Source organism: Ovis canadensis, chromosome 16 (assembly GCF_042477335.2).
Source record: "Ovis canadensis isolate MfBH-ARS-UI-01 breed Bighorn chromosome 16, ARS-UI_OviCan_v2, whole genome shotgun sequence".
NCBI classification, from domain to species: Eukaryota; Metazoa; Chordata; class Mammalia; order Artiodactyla; family Bovidae; genus Ovis; species Ovis canadensis.
Window position 1 is genome coordinate 31,429,633 of NC_091260.1, and position 19,680 is coordinate 31,449,312.

The 19,680-nt window shown below is 35.8% G+C and overlaps 1 protein-coding gene across 3 annotated transcripts in view; it reads left to right on the plus strand.

Annotated features, from left to right (window-relative positions):
• ERCC8 (ERCC excision repair 8, CSA ubiquitin ligase complex subunit) overlaps nt 1-19,680 on the plus strand; it is a 52,532-nt gene that overhangs the window by 23,451 nt on the left and 9,401 nt on the right. For all 3 annotated transcript variants that reach the window (XM_069556469.1, XM_069556468.1, XM_069556470.1), the window contains 5 exons: nt 207-275; nt 1,433-1,499; nt 4,384-4,484; nt 5,842-5,966; nt 15,365-15,562. In XM_069556469.1, coding sequence (XP_069412570.1) covers nt 207-275; nt 1,433-1,499; nt 4,384-4,484; nt 5,842-5,966; nt 15,365-15,562 — 560 coding nt within the window. The remainder of the gene's footprint in view (nt 1-206; nt 276-1,432; nt 1,500-4,383; nt 4,485-5,841; nt 5,967-15,364; nt 15,563-19,680) is intronic.

The window sequence follows — 19,680 nt, forward strand, 5'->3', positions numbered from 1 at the left end:
GAGTAATATAGAATAATAGAGTAATCTTAGTACAACTAGAATAATTTTCCAGTTATAAACATAAAAAACTAAAGTATATTATTAACATACATTTTTATATTTTTGCAAGTGAAAATGTCATGATTCATAATGGTAGTTTCTTATTTCCTTTTGGTGATCATTTATAATTAAATGATCTTAAACCATTTTTGTTTTTGTTTTTACAGTTGGTACTAGAGGACCCAAAGTACAACTTTGTGACTTGAAGTCTGGATCCTGTTCTCACATTCTACAGGGTATTTTATTTGAAACAACAACTACTTTGAGTAAACCATTCAATAAAATGAAACATTACTAACAATGCAGTCTTTGTAAACGACATGACTGATGTATTTTGTGCTAGTTGTTAGAAGTCAACAGGGAAATAAAGATCCTTCTGTGCATTATTCTTATAAAACTAAACTATTAAGGAGACATTTATATGAACAATGGCTGCAGGGGAAGCTTAAAGGATACAGAAAGTCAAACTCAAAACATAGTGTTATTTCTACATTGAAAAAAATGAACTACTTATGAAACTTACATCGGTATAGCTGTCTCTATGAGTATTATTTAATATTGTTCTGGCTGAGTAGACATTCTTAATATTTAGGTACTTCTTTTCTCAATAAAAATATTTTAGAAAAAATATTGAAATAAAATTTGGTAAAGGTTTACCAGCTTAAATTATTTTTGCTACTGTTTTAAATCAGTATTAGATTGTCTAATTACAAACAGTGAAAAAAATAGGATGTAATTCAGAAATTCTGTTTGTATTCATCTCTGAGAAACACATAGTAAATATATTAGGAAAACTTGATGAGATGGATAACATCTGTTTTATATTATGAATCTCTATGAAGTACACTAAGCTGATGAAAATATATAATTTGAATAGTTAGGTAGAAATAATTTAAAATGCTAAATTTACTTGTCCTATGAACTTATCACTTGTGCTCTAGACAAAAATTTTTATATAAATGCTTTTTATAATCATGAATTAAAATAATTTTTTTCTGCTACAACTTTCTAAAAAAAGGAAACATTTTTAGTCTTTGAAATGTTTGTCTTATAAGTAAGCTTGAGCTATGTCATTTATTGATGGACTGACCTACTAGGCTAGCAGCTATATTTAAAAAGACAGACTCACTTGCTCTGGCTGTTCTTTCCAAAGCAAACCCAAGCCTTTTATAATAAAATACCATATGTGACGAATGTCCCAGAGACTTCACATTAGTATTTAAATATAGATTATTATAAATGTGAAAAAATGATTATATCAGTTTACTTTTAAAATTTAGTCTGTGCTTTCTTCATAATCAGGCAAAGTTAGTTAGAAATATCTTTTGGTATTTCAAAAGATTTCAAAATGCATATTTCAAAATGCAAGTCATAATATACAGTTTTTCTGCAGGTCACAGACAAGAAATATTGGCAGTTTCCTGGTCACCACGTTATGAATATATCTTGGCAACTGCAAGGTAAAATGCAAGCTGTTTGGGTTTGAGATTAATAATTAGGGATAAGCATTTTGAAAAGATTGTTTTATGTTAGGTACATATTTAGCTATTAAGTAAGTCCTGAAAAATAATTGAGTTAAAGATTTTAATTCATATTACCAAAAAAAATCTTTCTATTCATCATAATCCTAAACCTGACTATCCAACTTGAAGATACTCACTTTTAAAAACAGGTAACAACCGAATCTATGTAGCAAGGCAAATCTCCTAACACTACCTGTGAAACGCTGTGTTGTGTCATTTTTGCATACAAAAGTGTAGCACTCTGTTAATTTAAAATTAGTAACATTTTAATTCATTTTCTTTAACCCAAAATTATTTTAAATCTGATTCATCACTTCCATCCACATTCATTGATTCAATTTGCTGACAGTTAATGATTCCTGTCATGTGCCAAGCATTGTACCAGGGACACAGAGGTAACACAGGCAGAGTCCCTCCAAGAAGGTAATAGTCTAGTAAGGGAGTATAGTCAGAAAAATCAGTGATTGCAGGACATCCTGAAAAATGCCTTAACAGAGATACATCTCTGAGAGTTTCTGTATGGGAAGAAAGAACAAGAGCACTTAACTCTTGAGGATCATGGGGTTTGGGAGTTTTGTTTGCTGGAAGGAAGAATCTTGTATATTTGAATGCTGAGGGAAGAGTACTGGTGGAGAGAAATTAGTGAAGATAAGAAATGGAGAGAATAATTGGACCTTGAATAGACAGGCAAAGATAACATCAAGGGTCCCATTAGAAGGGGGACACTACATGGAAGGAGGAAATAGTAAGTGTCAGTACAACTAAATATGTGACTTTGGCAGAGTTCAAGAAATGCAAACCCAGTTTCTTGTATTTTAGAACTTGATGTCATCTATTGAAAATACATGGATCACTTTTCAGAGAAGGTAGCAAAGGTTTGAAATAGCAATTTTAATGAATGGAAGAGGGAGCTGATTAGGGGCACATAGGATTGCTGGTCAGTATTGTGTGCTCTGTTGAAGGTGTAGTTCACAGCTGTGCTATGACACAGAAATTAAAACAGTGAATGACACAAACTTAACAATTGTCTAAAAATTGTTGAAGTCATGGGTATAAGGAATGAAATAAAATCACTTGAAGGCTTATAGGAGGGATCAATGACCTAATGAGATAGACGCATGAGTGTCAAACAGAAAATTTTGAAACTTGAAGGGATAGGAAGTAGTAATCAAATTTTGATATAGACATTTTAATAAAACTTTCTGCAGAAGAATTATTAGAAAAGCTACTGTTTTAGGTTTGTAAGGAAATGTATCTGTATTTTTGTAAAGCTGCCAGCCCTCCTTCTCTGTCACAGTTTATTTAGTCCCCAGAGAAACTTGTGTTAATAGTTTACAGATTGTGACATTGAAATTCGTAATGTCTGAAGTAGTATAAAGTCTCGTATGTAGCCACAAAGTTAAAGTTGAAGTGTTAGTCTCTCAGTCATGTCTAACTTTGCGATCCCATGGACTGCAGCCATGGAATCCTCTATTTATCTGTGGAATTGAATTCTCCAGGGAAGAATACTGGAGTGGGGTGCCATTCCCTTCTCCAGGGGATCTTCCCGACCCAGGGATAGAACCCTGATCTGCATTGCAGGCAGTTTATTTACCATCTGATCCACCGAGAAAGCCCCAGTGTAGCCACAAGAGGTTGCTAAAGAGTTGTGAAGGTGAGGAGCTAGGCGTTGGTTGTGTTCCATGCTAGAGTGGATTTACATTGTTCTTTTCTAATTTGGTTTTCCTCAAATCAAGAGGGAAATTTAGAGGCTCTCAATTCTCCGAGTACCCCAGGAATTCGAATCAGTTCCGGAATGGACCTGGTAGTCAGTGTTAGGAGTCAGATATGTCCAAATCTAATGTTTCAGAAGAGACTTATGTCTTCAGACTCATACCATTGCAGACCTATTCCCCTACTGAAGAGAAAGAAAACCAAATTGAGAATGGGAAACACTAACTTTTTGCCAGCCATTACAGTTTGCTAGGTTTGCTTGTGATCTGTGAAAAGAATCAAAGTTATAGAAAGAGATAAACCCTGTATATATACATTTTAAAAGATTTTTAAATGAGAAATAGGCTTATAAAATGCAGTGTAATGCTCTTCTTGATTAAAATGGCCTAGATAGACCCAATGGGTTAAGATATTATTAAGGGCTTTGTGAGGATATGATAGCATACTTGAACTGATTTATGTTTTCCTTAGGAGTAGTTTAGAAGCTGAAATTGATTTATGATCATGGTTTTACCTTTTTATTTTCACTTGAAGTAAAATGCAAATAACTCTCTAATTCTAGGAGACATTAAATGTATTTCCTTTGTTTTGGCAAAGATTGATTTGAGTACAGGAAATCAAATAAAAATATATTGTCCTTATTATTCACCTTATTTTCAGTTTTTTTTTTCATATAAAAAGAAAAACCATTCCTACCAAATTTAAGCAAAAAGTGAAATTAGTTCACTGCATGATTCTGTAAACATTTGAATAACAAACAGTAGAAAAGATATGGGGATTTGGCAGCAAACTTACCAAGGAAAAAAGCTCTTAGCCTGTCTTGTCTTGTCTTTGGAGAGAAGGATGCTCATGTCATTAAAAACAGAAAGAGCAACAGAATCCCTTGTGATTTAAAAAAGGTTACTTTTTTTTTCTATTTTTTTTTTCACTTCTTTGTGCTTCTATTGACTATTGGATATTTGCTGGAAAGGCAAAAGTATAGCCACCCAAATATACAAATGCATTTGTGTTAATATACTGAGATTGTGTATGCCAGTAATACAGGAAAGGTGGGTGATGAGTAGACATATCCTAGCTATATGTCAATGTAACATTTATTTCCTCTCAGTGCTGACAGTAGAGCAAAACTATGGGATGTGAGGAGAGCATCAGGATGCTTGATAACTCTTGATCAGCATAATGGGAAAAAGTCACAAGCAGCTGAATCAGGTAATGAAAAATGCATTAATATACGAATATGACATTGACAGTATTTTTATATTGAAAAATTTGAATTGAAACCAGATAATAAATAGATGTTTACAAACTATAGATTTTATATTTTTTTAAAAAGCCATTCACAATGAGTCAGTTTCTAAATTTACATCAACTAATTATGGCTGTCTTTCTTCAAAATACAAGTATGTCATTCCTTCTGTCCCTGAATTTTTTAATGTATTGGTAGAAACTTTTTTTTTTGCTCACATGAGGCCAACTAATAATGCAAATTCAGTACCATTTAAGAAGTTATAATAAAGTAAAGGACTGGTAACATTTTGTGGCAAGTTTGTCACAATAAAATTTGTGGTTGTATGAAATTTGAGTCCACTGCAATCTAGGAGACAAAGTAATTCAATTGCATTTTTACAATAGAGTATAATTTCTATGTAGATTAAAATTCTGATTTAGAATTAAATTTGGACCAGAAATACATTCAGATGAACTATTTAAAACCTATGTTTGTTTTAATAATCTTTTAAATTAAGTTAATCAGACTATTGAGGATTATGGTTTCTTAAACCTGTTCATTTTGAAAGTAATATCACTTTTGATTGAGACTGGAACAGTTATCTTTAAGAAGGAAATATTGGTATTATTGATTTCTAATAGTCCATGAAGTGATTTTTAGATTGAAAATAGAGTATTAATATATAAGAAGTTTAAAAGGTATTTAATTAAAATTTTTACTGTTTCTGTATTTAATTAAGAGTTGACTCATTGGAAAAGACTCTGGTGCTGGGAGGGTTTGGGGGCAGGAGGAAAAGGGGACGACAGAGGATGAGATGGCTGGATGGCATCACTGACTTGATGGACGTGAGTTTGAGTGAACTCCGGGAGTTGGTGACGGACAGGGAAGTCTGGTGTGCTGCGATTCATGGGGTCGCAAAGAGTTGGACATGACTGAGCTACTGAACTGGATAGCACAGCTTACTTCTTGAAGAAAAATTTTATTTGGCAACATTTTTTCCATTTGGTTTTTCTCTATTATTATGGTTCTAATTGTATAGCTTATCATATTCAAATAATTGAAAGGATTCTTTTTTTTTTAATTGAAATGTAGTTTATTTCAATTTTGTGTTAGTTTCAGGTGTACAGCAAAGTGATTCACTTAAACATATGTATATATTTAAGTAATTTTAAATATAATCAACTTACGTATTTTACCTAGTTCAGATAATTGTTCTTTACTGTGTTTAAAGGACATTATGTCCTTAATGTGTTTAATATATTTAATAGCTATGTCATCAAGCATTACCTTTGTTGAATTTATAAGAAGAGATAATCTGAATTGTGTTTTTCATTGCAGCAAACACTGCTCATAATGGAAAGGTTAACGGCTTATGTTTTACAAGTGATGGTCTTCACCTACTCACTGTTGGCACAGATAATCGAATGAGGCTCTGGAATAGTTCCAATGGAGAAAATACACTAGTAAGACCTTTTTAAGTACTTTGAACCTTTTGGATGTACATTAAAGAAATGGATCTGTGACATATACTTGGTGTTTTTCTGTAGATTTAACTTTGTTTCTTGCCTCTGAATCATAGCTTTTATTTTATATTATTTTTCCATTAGTGAACTAGTAATTCTCAACTCTGGACAATCCACTCCACCTTACCCCCACCACACTCTCCTCACTTAGTGGAGAATCACTGCTCTACTGAGCCCCTGTGCATAGTGAGAATGTGCCCTGTCTCTTAAGTATGTTGACAAAGAATAAAAGATTGAGAACAACTGATATAAATTAAAGCTATATAGTTAAATAGTCAAATTTTGTACTGCATCTGACTTGTAAGAAAATCCAAAATGAATGTTATAATATGAATTGTTATAAAATGAATGCAAAATGTATGGCACTTTTAATACTGGAGTAGATGTGTTCTAAAAGTGCTGTGTTCTTTTTTTTTTAATTGAAGTGTAGTTTATTTCAATTTTGTGTTAGTTTCAGGTATACTGCAAAGTGATTCACTTAAACATATGTATATATCTGTATATATCTATTTTTTCAATTCTTTTCCTTTATAGGTTATTATAAGATATTGTACATAGTACCCTGTGCTACATAGTAAATCCTTGTTGTTTATATGTTCTATATATGGTAGTGTGTATCTATCAATCTGTTAACAACAACAGCATCTATTAATCCCATACCTCTAATATTTCTGCCCCACCCCACCCCACCTCACCCTCTCTTTGGTAACCATGACTTTGTTTTCTGTGTCTGTGGGTCTGTTTCTGTTTTGTAAATAAGTTTATCTGTATAATTTTTTAGAACTCACATGTAAATGATAGCATATAATATTTATCTTTGACTCACTTCACTTCCCACATGTAAATGAGAGCATATAATATTTATCTTTGACTCACTTCACTTAGTATGATAATCTCTAGGTTCATCCTTGTTGCTGCAAATGGCATTTTTTTTTTATGGCTGAGTAATATTCTAGTGTGTGTGTGTGTGTGTGTGTATCTCCCATGTTCTTTATCCATGCATCTGTCAGTGGACATTTAGTTTACTTCTGTGTCTTACTATAAATAGTTAAGCTATGACTATTGGGGTCTGTGTATCTTTTTGAATTAGCATTTTCTTCTTTTCCAGAAATATGTCTAGGAGTGGGGTTACTGGATCGTATGATAAGTCTATTTTCAGTTTGTTAAGGAGCAGCCATACTGTTTTACGTTGTGGCTGCACCAGTGCACATTCTCACCAGCAGCGTGGTTCCCCTTTTCTCCACAGCCTTTCCGTGAAAGTGCTAAATTCTTATGTGGTAATCAATTTTTAGTACTTTAAAAAATTTTTATGTTATGGTCCTTACCAAATGTACTTTTTGTTTTAGTAACTTTCAGAATAGGCTTCCAAAAGTTTTAAATTTGGTGATAATACTAACAGCTAATATTTATCAGGTACTTATATCCTATTTACTATGCTAATAAAAATTATCTTTTACTGTATAGGCCAGGCTATATATGGTCTTATTTAATGACCACATCAACACTCTGAAGCTTCTTATTATAATATTATTATAATATCTATTTTATACATGAGTAAAATAAGACATAAAATTGGGTAACTTGCCTGAGTTTACATAGCTAGAAAACAACAGAGTGACTCTAGATTCCACTGTTACCATAATGGTGATTACACCCAGACCCCTTGAAGCATTTATTAACTACCTTAAGGTTCATATGAATGTTAAATCATATTCCTTTCTTTTATCCATTCTAGCTAATTCTCTCTTAGATATTCTGTATATTACTTTTATTATTAAAAACTAACTTTAAAGTCAGAATTGTTTGTGCTAGATTACAGTTTGCTAATCCCTCTTATTCTTTATGAAATATGTCTCTGTCATGTCCCAGGCTGAAAATACAGGCATTGTGAGGTCTCATTTAGACTCTCTTGTTCATTATATTGTACATGCCCCTAATTAGGTCATTCCTTCCTTTTCTCGTTGTATTCATTTGTTTAATAAGTATTTACAGAGTACTTCCTATATGCCAGGCAGTGCTATACAGCAGTAGACAAACATAGAAAAGTTCTATCCTTGTGGAGCTTACCTTCCAGGGAGAGAAAGAAAGATATCCATCATTCAAGCAATGGGTAGATGGATGGATTGGTAAAATATATATTACGTGCGATGAGTGCTATGAAGGGGCTTCCCTGGTGGCTTGGATGGTAGAGTCCACTTACAATGCAGGAGACCTGGGTTCAGTCCCTGGGTTAGGAAGATCCCCTGGAGGAGGTGATGGCAACCCATTCCAGTGTTCTTGCCTGGAGAATTTCCGTGGACAGAGGAGTCCGGCAGGCTATAGTCCATGGGGTTGCAAAGAGTCTGACATGACTGAGCAGCTCAGCACAGCACAGCACAGCAAGTTCTATGAAGAAAAGCAAAGCAAGAAAAGGAGCATAGAAAATACTGGGAAGTTGGGGTGATGTTTTATATAGGGCAGTCAAGCTAGGTCTCACTCAGAAGATGACATTTGACCTCAAGAAAATGAAGGAGTGAGTCACATCCAACTTCTGGGAGGGAAAGAATTCCAGGAAGAAGGAAGAAAGTACAAAGACCTTGAGGCAGAAGCATGCTTGGCATACCCAAGGAGCATGTATGTGGCTCTTGTGTTAGACTAGAGTAAGCAAAGGAGAGAATAATAGGAGATGAGGAACAGAAGGAACAGTATACCAGAGCTTATGGCTTGTAGCCCTTTATAAGGGCTTTAGCTTTTTTTGTGGGTGAAATGGAAAGCTGCTCAAGGCTTTTGAGTGGAGAAGTGACAGTGTCACTTTGGAAAAGTAAGTTGACATCTGCATCAAAGGTGAATGTGACAGATATAAATGGTAGTGAGAATATACATAAATTGTTAATGTGATTTTATTCCATTTTTCTCTCCTTCTTGAAGGTGATACTCATACTCTATGGATTTTTGCTAGAAGTCCATATTTTGAACAGTGTGTTTATGATGGATGTATGTTAGTTGCTCAGTCATGTCCAACTCTTTGTTACCCCATGGACTGTAGCCCACCAGGCTCCTCTGTTCATGAAATTCTCCAGGCAAGAATACTGGATTGAGTAGCGATTCCCTTCTCCAGAGGATCTTTCCAAACCAGAGATTAAACCCGGGTCTCTTGCATTGCAGGTGGATTCTTTACTGTCTGAGCCACCAGAGAAGCCATTATAATGGATAATACATTTTAAAAAGGACTTGATCAAAGAAAAAGCCATTGATGTAAAAATACTACAGTGGCCCAGAAACTCACCTACAAAGACACTTAAAAGAATTGAGACACTTATCCCAGTAAAGTAATTCTCAGGGAAAACACTGTCTTTAAACATTTAATGGGCTGTCAGACAGAATAGTAAATAAATTCCAGTCTTGCCATTTAGTAACTTGGAGATATTAGTCAGTTTATTTAATGTGAGTTTATGAAGGACGATGGTCAGTTTCAGTGTCTCCATTCTTGTAAATCAGGATTCAGTTCAGTCGCTCAGTCGTGTCTGACTCTTTGTGACCCCATGAATCGCAGCACGCCAGGCCTCCCTGTCCATCACCAACTCCCAGAGTTTACCCAAACTCATGTCCATCGAGTCGGTGATGCCATCCAGCCATCTGATCCTCTGTCGTCCCCTTTTCTTCCTGCCCCCAATCCTTCCCAGCATCAGGGTCTTTTCCAGTGAGTAAACTCTTTGCATCAGGTGGCCAAAGTGTAGGAGTTTCAGCTTCAGCGTCAGTTCTTCCAATGAACATCCAGGACTGATCTCCTTTAGGATGGACTGGTTGGATATCCTTGCAGTCCAAAGGACTCTCAAGAGTCTTTTCCAACACCACAGTTCAAAAGCATTGATTCTTCGGCGCTCAGCTTTCTTCACAGTCCAACTCTCACATCCATACATGACCACTGGAAAAACCATAGCCTTGACTAGATGGACCTTTGTTGGCAAAGTATGCTGTCTAGGTTGGTCATAACTTTCCTTCCAAGGAGTAAGCGTCAAAATTTCATGGCTGCAATCACCATCTGCAGTGATTTTGGATTATTATGTACCTAAACAGTCATTGTAAGGGCAGAATGGAAGTAGGTAAAGAGTTGGACCATAACCTGCTGAGTAATAGGCATATCATAAATGATAACCATCTTCATTGTAGGGTGCTGCCTGCTGAGTAGTACCCTTACTGTTTTGAGAAAAATGTGTAAATACATGCTTCTGATGTATACATAATTATTTGTAAATTATATACACCTAATATTCTTGCCTGGAGAATCCCAGGGACAGAGGAGCCTGGAGGGCAGCCGTCTGTGGGATCGCATAGTCGGACACAACTGAAGCAACTTAGGAGGAGGAGGGGGAGGAGTGTTGTGAATCTATATATTTTATTAAAGCTTATTTTCTAATTTTTTTTTAGTTAAAAAGAAACAGAAATTCTCACATTTTCCTCTCACACCATAATGGATCATCTTACAGACTCCTTGAGCTGCCGGCTGCACTCTGGAGACCATTGCCTTGGAGTACAGAACACATACCCACAGTCAAAATTCAGAGAGAGATAGCATTTGGCACAACAACAAAATTTTTATATAACTATTCTGGTATTTACTGTTTTAGTTTCTGATGTTATCATTTACCCAGTTACCAATGTCTAGAAACTGGGAGTCTGTCCTTTATTCTTCCCTCCCTAAAGCCCACCTTCCTAATTAAGTCAAATTACAGGTCCTGTTAATTATTTCTTCTTAATTTTTTTCATAGTTGTCTTCACTTCCAGCCTTCCTCTGGACTCTCAGGATTGCTCTCTTTAATTACTTTAAGTCCTTCTAACTTTCCCCAAACTCAACTCCCAGTGAAAGTCTTTCAGTGTTTTGTCAGTACACTTTCAGGTCATTAAAACTGAATGTTTTTGCCTGTTGTCCACAAGGCCTTCGTAAGCTGGCTCTTCTAACTCACCGGCTTTATATCATCATGTCCTGCCACTTCCCCATTTTTTCCCTGTCCTTAGCCCTATTGCGTTACTTAGAGGTCTTAAATATGCCCGGCTTTCTCACCCTTCCATTCTGCTGCACAGACCGCTGCTGCCCTTGCTTTAGAATACTCTCTTCTTCTGTGCTAGCTGCTTCTCAGCTTTCAAAGTTCATCTCAGGCACAACCTCTCTTTAACTCCTCTAGTTTAGCTTACATGATTCCTTAGTACCTAGTGCTCACTTATATTACAGTAGATTGTGATCATCACTTAGTGGAATGAAAGAAAAATAATTTACAACAGTGTAGTACCATACTTTTTGATTACTGTAACCTAGATTAGTTTCTGATTCTGTCATTTACTAGCCAAGAGACCTTGCTTGAGATACTTAACCTTTCTAAGTGTTTTCGTTTTGTTTAATAATGCCGCCTGTCTCATAGTATTGTTTCGCATATTACATGAAATAATACATGTAAAATATTTAGTTCACATTGTTTGATACTTACGTCAAATGTTAACATTCAGTAAATGTTGAAAAGTGAAAGTGTTATTTGCTCAGTCATGTCCAACTCTTTAAGAGTAGGAGCTCGCCAGGCTTCTCTGTCCATGGAATTCTCCAGGCAGGATTACTGGAATGGTTTGCCATTTTTCTTCTCCAGGGGTTCTTCCTCACCTGTCATTAATTATGCTGATAGTTGTTTGACAGTAAAATGAGCTGCCTTATGACAGAGTCACTGCATCACTGCAGGTATTTACTCAGTGACAAGATGTATGTATTTCTGGGACAATAAAAGGAATTCATAACATAGGGAATTGTATTTGCCATCATCCTGTCCAACATCTATGAAATTTTCCTCCCCATCAAAATCTTTTCAAAGCCTGTACATACCTACTTGAAGACATCATAACCCAAAGTAGCCTGTTATTCAGTTCAGTTCAGTTCAGTCACTTAGTCGTGTCCAACTCTTTGCGACCCCATGAGCCGCAGCACACCAGGCCTCCCTGTCCATCACCAACTCCTGGAGCCTACCCAAACTCATGTCCATTGAGTCGGTGATGCCATCCAGCCATCTCATCCTCTGTCGTCGCCTTCTCCTCCTGCCCTCAATCCCTCCCAGCATCGGGGTCTTTTCCAATGAGTCAGCTCTTCGCATCAGGTGGCCAAAGTATTAGAGTTTCAGCTTCAACATCAGTCCTTCCAAAGAACACCCAGGACTGATCTCCTTTAGGATGGACTGGTTGGATCTCCCTGCAGTCCAAGAGACTCTCAAGAGTCTTCTCCAACACCACAGTTCAGAAGCATCAGTTCTTTGGTGCTCAGCTTTCTTCACAGCCCAACTCTCACATCCATACATGACCACTGGAAAAACCATGGCCTTGACTAGACGGACCTTTGTTGTCAAAGTAATGTCTGTGCTTTTTAGTATGCTGTCTAGGTTGGTCATAACTTTCCTTCCAAGGATTAAGAGTCTTTTAATTTCATGCCTGCAGTCACCATCTGCAGTGATTTTGGAGCCCCCAAAAATAAAGTCTGTCATTATTTCCTCTGTTTCCCCATCTATTTCCCATGAAGTGATGGGACCAGATTCCATGATCTTCGTTTTCTGAATGTTGAGCTTTAAGCTAACTTTTTCACTCTCCTCTTTCACTTTCATCAAGAGGCTCTTTAGTTCTTCTTCACTTACTTTCATAATAATATATAGTATGATATTTGTCACACACTGCTTTTTATGGTAAATACTTATAAAATGGGGAGCTTAGATAATCACCTAGCACAGTGTGTGACACTGAGCACTTAGTAAATGGTAGATCTTTCCTTCCCTTAATCTGTTATTAGAACTTCATTCCATAGACATTGAAAAGGTATTGATAGTTTAGAGCCCAAAGGTGATTTGATCACAACAGTGAGTTACCAAGATTAATAGGACAGTAAGTTGCAAGATGGATTGCAGGGGGAGCACCTAAAAACACAGACAGAAGTTAGTGAGCTAGTTCAGTATTTATAGCTCATTGAACACTTTCCAGTTCACATTTGGGATGGAATGTGGTTTAATGGAAAGAACATAAGTTTTGTAGGTAGGTGTTCTGATGTATGAATAAGACCATTACAGTCTAACAGTTCATAATTTTTCTAGGAGGAACAGAAAATTGCTAGTTGAGATTTTTTTTTCTGCTAGTTGTGTTTTTTCTCCATCCTCCCACCCTGATGTTATTCTACAAATTGTTGTACATGAAGGATCAAAATACACAAGTGGGGGAATGTTATACTTTTAAATATATAAGAATTAATAAATCTAGGGACTCACTGAATACTTTTGTATCCTAGGTTTTCTCTTATGCATTATTTCTTTTTATTTTTCACAATCTTTGGTAAACAGTGTTATTTCCTTTTAATATATTAGAAGAATGAAACTCAGAAGTTAAGTCATTCATTACTCATAAGAGGCAAAAAAAAGGTAGGGGGGGAGTTGGTTTCAGAAACCCAAATCTACTGATTTTAAGTTTAACGTTCTAGCAATTCACTATACACCTTGCCTGGAGAATCCCAGGGATAGGGGAGCCTGGTGGGCTGCCGTCAGTGGGGTCGCACAGAGTCAGACACGACTGAAGCAACTTAGCAGGAGCAGCAGCATACCACTCCTTCAGTGGGATTGCTGAATACACGTGCTCATTTCTGTCACATGTAAATCTCAGTGGTGCATAAGCCGAGTGTAGTATCCATAATTATCATTGCATATCCCTTTGAGCCTTATACATACAGATGCACACAAACACACACACACACACACACGTACACCACTCCCACCCAACCTTTAGAAAAAGAGAAAAAGGCAAATCACTCACTGTTTAAACTCCAGTATTAGCCATATTGAAGGGAGATTTTGGTGATCTCACTCATAATTCTCAGATCATTAGATACTGGTTTTATACTTACCTTAAGCTGCTTATCTAAATTATCAGCAGAAAGTAAACCTGTCAATATCTTTAGCCCAAAGCTTCCCAGACTTTGATGGACGTACAGATCATCTGGGGATCTTGTTAAAATGAAGATTGTAGTTCAGTAGGTTGGGATGGGGTCTGGAATTCTGTTTCTAATTGTGCAGGTGATGCTGATATTGTTGGGCTTGCAACTTTGGTGTACAGATGGCAGAATTATTATTTTGTTGCAAATATATAATTTTTTATATAAAGCTGCAACTAGAGTATATATACTATTTGTGTTCTTTTCTTTTTATACTTTTATTTCTATTTTCTACATAATTTCAAACGTATAATTTTTAACTGCTATATAAGCTAAAATGATATAATACTCTTAGGAATTTACATCTGTTCTCAATTACTTTGCCATTCTAGATAAGGCCACATTGAATTCCTCTGGGCATATACCTTTTTGCTGTTTAATTATTAGCCTAAGATGAATTCCCAGTAATAGTTACTAGGTCAAGGAGTAAGAATATCTTTGTTGTTTAATGGGTACAAAATTTCAGATTTGCAAGATAGAAAATGGATGGTAGTGCTGGTTGCCCAGCAGTGTAAATATACTTTACGTCATTGATGTGTGTCAGTCGTGTAGGACTTTTTGTGACCCCAGGGACAGTAGCCCGCCAGGCTCCTCTGTCCATGAGATTATCCTGGCAAGAATACTGGAGTGGGTTGTCCTTTCCTCCTCCAAGGGATCTCTCTGACCCAGGGATCAAACCCACATCTCTTGCGTTTCCTACATTGGCAGATGGATTCTTTACCACTAAGCCACCTGGAAATCCCTAATGTCACTGAACTGTGTACTTAAATATGGTTAAGATGGCAAATTTTATGTTATATGAATTTTTTTCTTTATGCTATATATTTAAATTTTGTTACATGTATATTTATATATAAATTCTATGTTATGTGTATTTTATATATGTATAAAAAGAAAGTTATTCTCTCTCCAAAAATTTATTTCTATTACATATGTATTAATATTAATGTATACTTTATATTTTGTTGCATAATAAACCATTTGGCCTTTTAGAAGGGATGACCAAATTACAGAGCCATCTACATATTTTCCTCACTAGTACTAATATTGAGTGTCTTAATGGTTTATTAAAATTTTTGCTAAATGGTCGAAAATGATTTTTCAAGGTTACCTTAATTTGCATTTTTATTTCTATCAAGGTTAAAATGTGAACATTTGTTTTTGTGGGTCATTTTAGTATTTGTACTTCCTTTGTATGCAAAATGTACATGTATGTCATTGGTCCTTGTTCCTATTAGGACACTGATCATTTTCTTTAGATTTTCTGGAGCTGTTTCTATAGTATAACATTTTAAGTAAATAGTTGTCTTTATTGTCTTTTTAATTCATATTTAAGTAACTATGCTTTTACATCCTGCAGGTCAACTATGGAAAAGTATATAATGATAGTAGAAAAGGATTGAAATTCACTGTCTCCTCTGGCTGCAGTTCAGAATTTGTTTTTGTACCATATGGTAGCACCATTGCTGTTTATACAATTTACTCTGGAGAACAGATAACTATGCTTAAGGGACACTATAAAACTGTTGACTGCTGTGTATTTCAGTCTAATTTCCAGGTAAGAATGATACTTAAGGGAATTTAAAATGTTTGGGTAGCTAGCTTGCCAAAACCTATGGGTTTTGTTTTTTTAATATCTTAAACTTTCTCTTTAGTCTCACCAATGGAACAGAGTGTTTTCTCCATAGAACTTTTGCATAGATTATCTCATATGCTCCTTTAAGTGATTCTTAAGTGTAGCAAGATTGTTGGGATTTTCCCTGCATTATAGATGAGGAAAATGAGGCTTATAAAAATTAAATACCAAAAGAATGAAAATTATGGGTTATCACTGCTGCTGCAAAGTCGCTTCGGTCATATCCGACTCTGTGTGACCCCATAGATGGCAGCCCACCAGGCTCCTCTGTCCCTGGGATTCTCCAGGCAAGAATACTGGAGTGCCATTTCCTTCTCCAGTGCGTGAAAGTGAAGTCACTCAGTTGTGTCCAACTCTTCGTGACCCCATGGACTGTAGCCTACCAGGCTCCTCCGTCCATGAGTTATTACTTGGAGGGACTTTATCACCTGTTCAGTCACTCATTAATAGATATTACTTAATCTGTGTCTGACACTGTGAAGTAAGATATACAGGGCTAGTTTTCAGCTGCTGCTGCTAAGTGGCTTCAGTCGTGTCTGACTATGCGACCCCATAGACAGCAGCCCACCAGGCTCCCCCGTCCCTGGGATTTTCAGCTAGCGCACATCTATATGGCAGTATTCGTTATTAAAATACTCAAACACATATCCTTTAGTTTGTTACACAGCTTTTGTACTAAGCCCCTTACATGACCTCCAGCTTCACCTTATCTCCTGGAGCCTCCTAGACCTCACTTCAACCCAGTATCTAAGCCGAACCTTTAAAACCCTGCTTCTACTCTATGTCCAATAATATCTCTTCTGATTGGCTACTGTCTTGATGTACTACTTATTAACTATTTTTAGTGTTACTTCTGGGAAAATAGTACTAAGGCAACCAGGGGGTGATATAACTTGCCTCAAATCTGCAAGTAGATTGACAGAGGGTGATTATCCATTCAAATAAATTTAAAGAATACAGTACTTTTCTCATCCAGAGCCATTAGAGACAAAGCCAAGATTTTAATTCAAGTATTCTGACTACCAGCTATTGCTTTCCACCATATCCTGCTAGGAAGATTGGACTGAAAGTGAGTGAAGAATGGATTAGAACAGATTAAAAGTAAGTAAAGATAATTGATTCCTCTCAGTCCCTGAATTCACTGGAACAGGTCTAGCCAGAAAGCTGAGGCCAATTGCCTCTTGACAAATACCATTTCTGTATGTGCTATGTACTAAGAAAGATTTTAATTACTTTATTATATCAGAAAGCTTCCAGCTTTTATCCCATTCCATCTATTATGACTTCTGAAAAGGAAGATAATTATAAATCTAAATTATAAAAGAGCAGTGCTTCTGCATCCATTTAGCAGCAGAACCCTTTTACCAATTATATATTATACAAAAACTCGCTATCTGAAAATAAAATTGATGTTTATAGTAATTCTGCTATAAATATAAAAATGTGAAGATATATCCAACATCAAAATAAATAATGATAATAGTTGATTATTTTCTATTGACTAGAATAGGGATTCCTGAATCCATTCTGCTACTAGTAATTAACCTAATAACTTTCAAGTCTGATGAGGAATGGAATATTTACATAGTCTCAAATTTGCACCCTACAAAATATTAATTACAAAGATAAAATAATTTCACCTTGACTAAGACTGGCATGCATCAGCTTAGTCAAATTGCCAAAGTGTATGTGATATTCCTGGCAAAGATATAGCACCAAATTCATTTAATCATGAGAAAACAAGGTTACCTCACCTTAGTTTATCTTGAGTATATAATCTTGTCTTCTCAGGAACTAAATTGCTCTACAGCACTGGGCATATGAAAATATCTTTGCACCATCCACAGTAACCATACATTCTAAATTTTAAACAGTATAGTCTGTAGAATTTTGTTCTATTTAGGAAATTTGATAATGTGTCAGTTCAGTTCAGTCGCTCAGTCGTGTCTGATTCTTTGCAACCCCATGAATTGCAGCACGCCAGGCCTCCCTGTCCATCACCAACTCACGTCCATTGAGTCGGTGATGCCATCCAGCCATCTCATCCTCTGTTGTCCCCTTCTCCTCCTGCCCCCAATCCCTCCCAGCATCAGTCTTTTCCAATGAGTCAACTCTTCCCCAAAGTACTGGAGTATGTTTTTGAGGTGGCCAAAGTACTGGAGTTTCAGCTTTAGTATCATTCCTTCCAAAGAACGCCTGGGACCGATCTCCTTTAGAATGGACTGATTGGATCTCCTTGCATAATTTACTTAATTTTCTTTACATCTGTATTCCCTATAAGTTACTTCATAATCTTATTTTCTCTTTACCAAGAATGTTTACTTTTATTTTTTTGAGAAAAATACTGATTTTACCATGCCTCAAACAGCTTTTGAGATGAATAAAAATAAAACTAAATAATTTAATACCAGATCAGAAAGAAAGTAGTAGTGTTAGAAATATTTGTGTAGAAATACATTTATGAGAAAAGTAAATAGTCAGAGTTTTAACTTAACATTTTGCTGATTTTTCTTTTTAGCCCTTATTCTTTGCTGAGTAGCTTTTAAAAAAATTGACATAGTGTTTTACATCCTGTTTTTTTCTTTTCACTCTGTATTTGGTTTATATTCTGCTCCTTTCTCTTGACAATATGAATATTTTCCAGTGTCATTAAATATTCTTCAAAAACAAATTTAGTGGCTATATAATATATCATATTAATGCAGCATAAATTTACATATAAATCATAACCCTGGACAATAATATTTGGGAAATTGTTGTTTTATTATAAATACAATATTGGTGATAATAACCTTAATTTCATATGTGTCTTTAGCATGACTTCTTAGAAATGTATACAAAAACTTCTGACACATACAGAGATTTCAGTCTCTGAAAGGATTATATCAATTTATACCCTCTGTATGTGAGAGTATCTGTTTCACTGCCCCATAGAAATATTTTCAGTACTAGCCAATATAACATATTTCTGAAGTTTTGTCAGAGGAAGAATGAACATTGTTCAGCATGTTCAGACACCATATCCATAAAGACATTGCCGTTGACTGCATCAGTCCAAGCTTATAAAATAATAAGCTTCTCAACAAGCATGGCATATGAATCTTAATGCTCTTCAGCAGCTAGTTAGGCAGTTTTGAGCTAAATAAAACTTTTTTTTTAATTTCTGGCCTATTTTAGCTAGAAACTCTTACGGTTTCTGCAAAGTAGTTACCTGAGGAGGCTTTACAAATAGCTGAGGAAAGAAGAGAAGCAAGAGGCAAGGGAAAAATGAAAAAATACATCCAACAGAATGCAGAGTTCTACAGAATAGCAAAGAGAGATGGGAAAGCTTTCTTAAATGAACAGTGCAAAAAGATAGAGGAAAACAATAGAATGTGTAAGACTAGAGATCTTTTCAAGAAAATTGAAGATGTCAAGGGAACATTTCATGCAAGGATGGGCACGATAAAGGACAGAAATGGTAATGACCTAACAGAAGCAGAACAGATTAAGAAGAGGTGGCAAGAATACACAGAAGAACTATACAAAAAAGTTGTTAATAACCTGGATAACCACAGTTGTGTGGTCACTCACCTAGGGTTGGACATCTTGGAGTGTGAAGTAGAGTGGGCTTTAAACATTACTACCAACAAAGTTAGTGGGGGTCATGGAATTAAGCTGAGCTATTTAAAATCCTAAAAGACGATGCTTTTAAAGTGCTGCACTCAATATGTCAGAAAATTTGGAAAACTCAGCAGTGAACACCGATCTGGAAAAGTTCAGTTTTCATTCCAATCCTGAAGAAGGGCAATGACAAAGAATGTTCAAAGCACTCATTTCACTTACTAGCAAAGTTCAAAATCCTTCAAGCTAATGGCTCCAGCAGTACATGAACCAGGAACTTCCAGATGTACAAGCTGGGTTTAAAAAAGACAGAGGAACAGAGATCAAATTGCAAACATTCGTTGGATCATGGAGAAAGCAAAGAAGTTCCAAAAATACATCTACTTCAGCTTCATTGACTATGCTAAAACCTTTGACTGTGTTGATCACAACAGAAT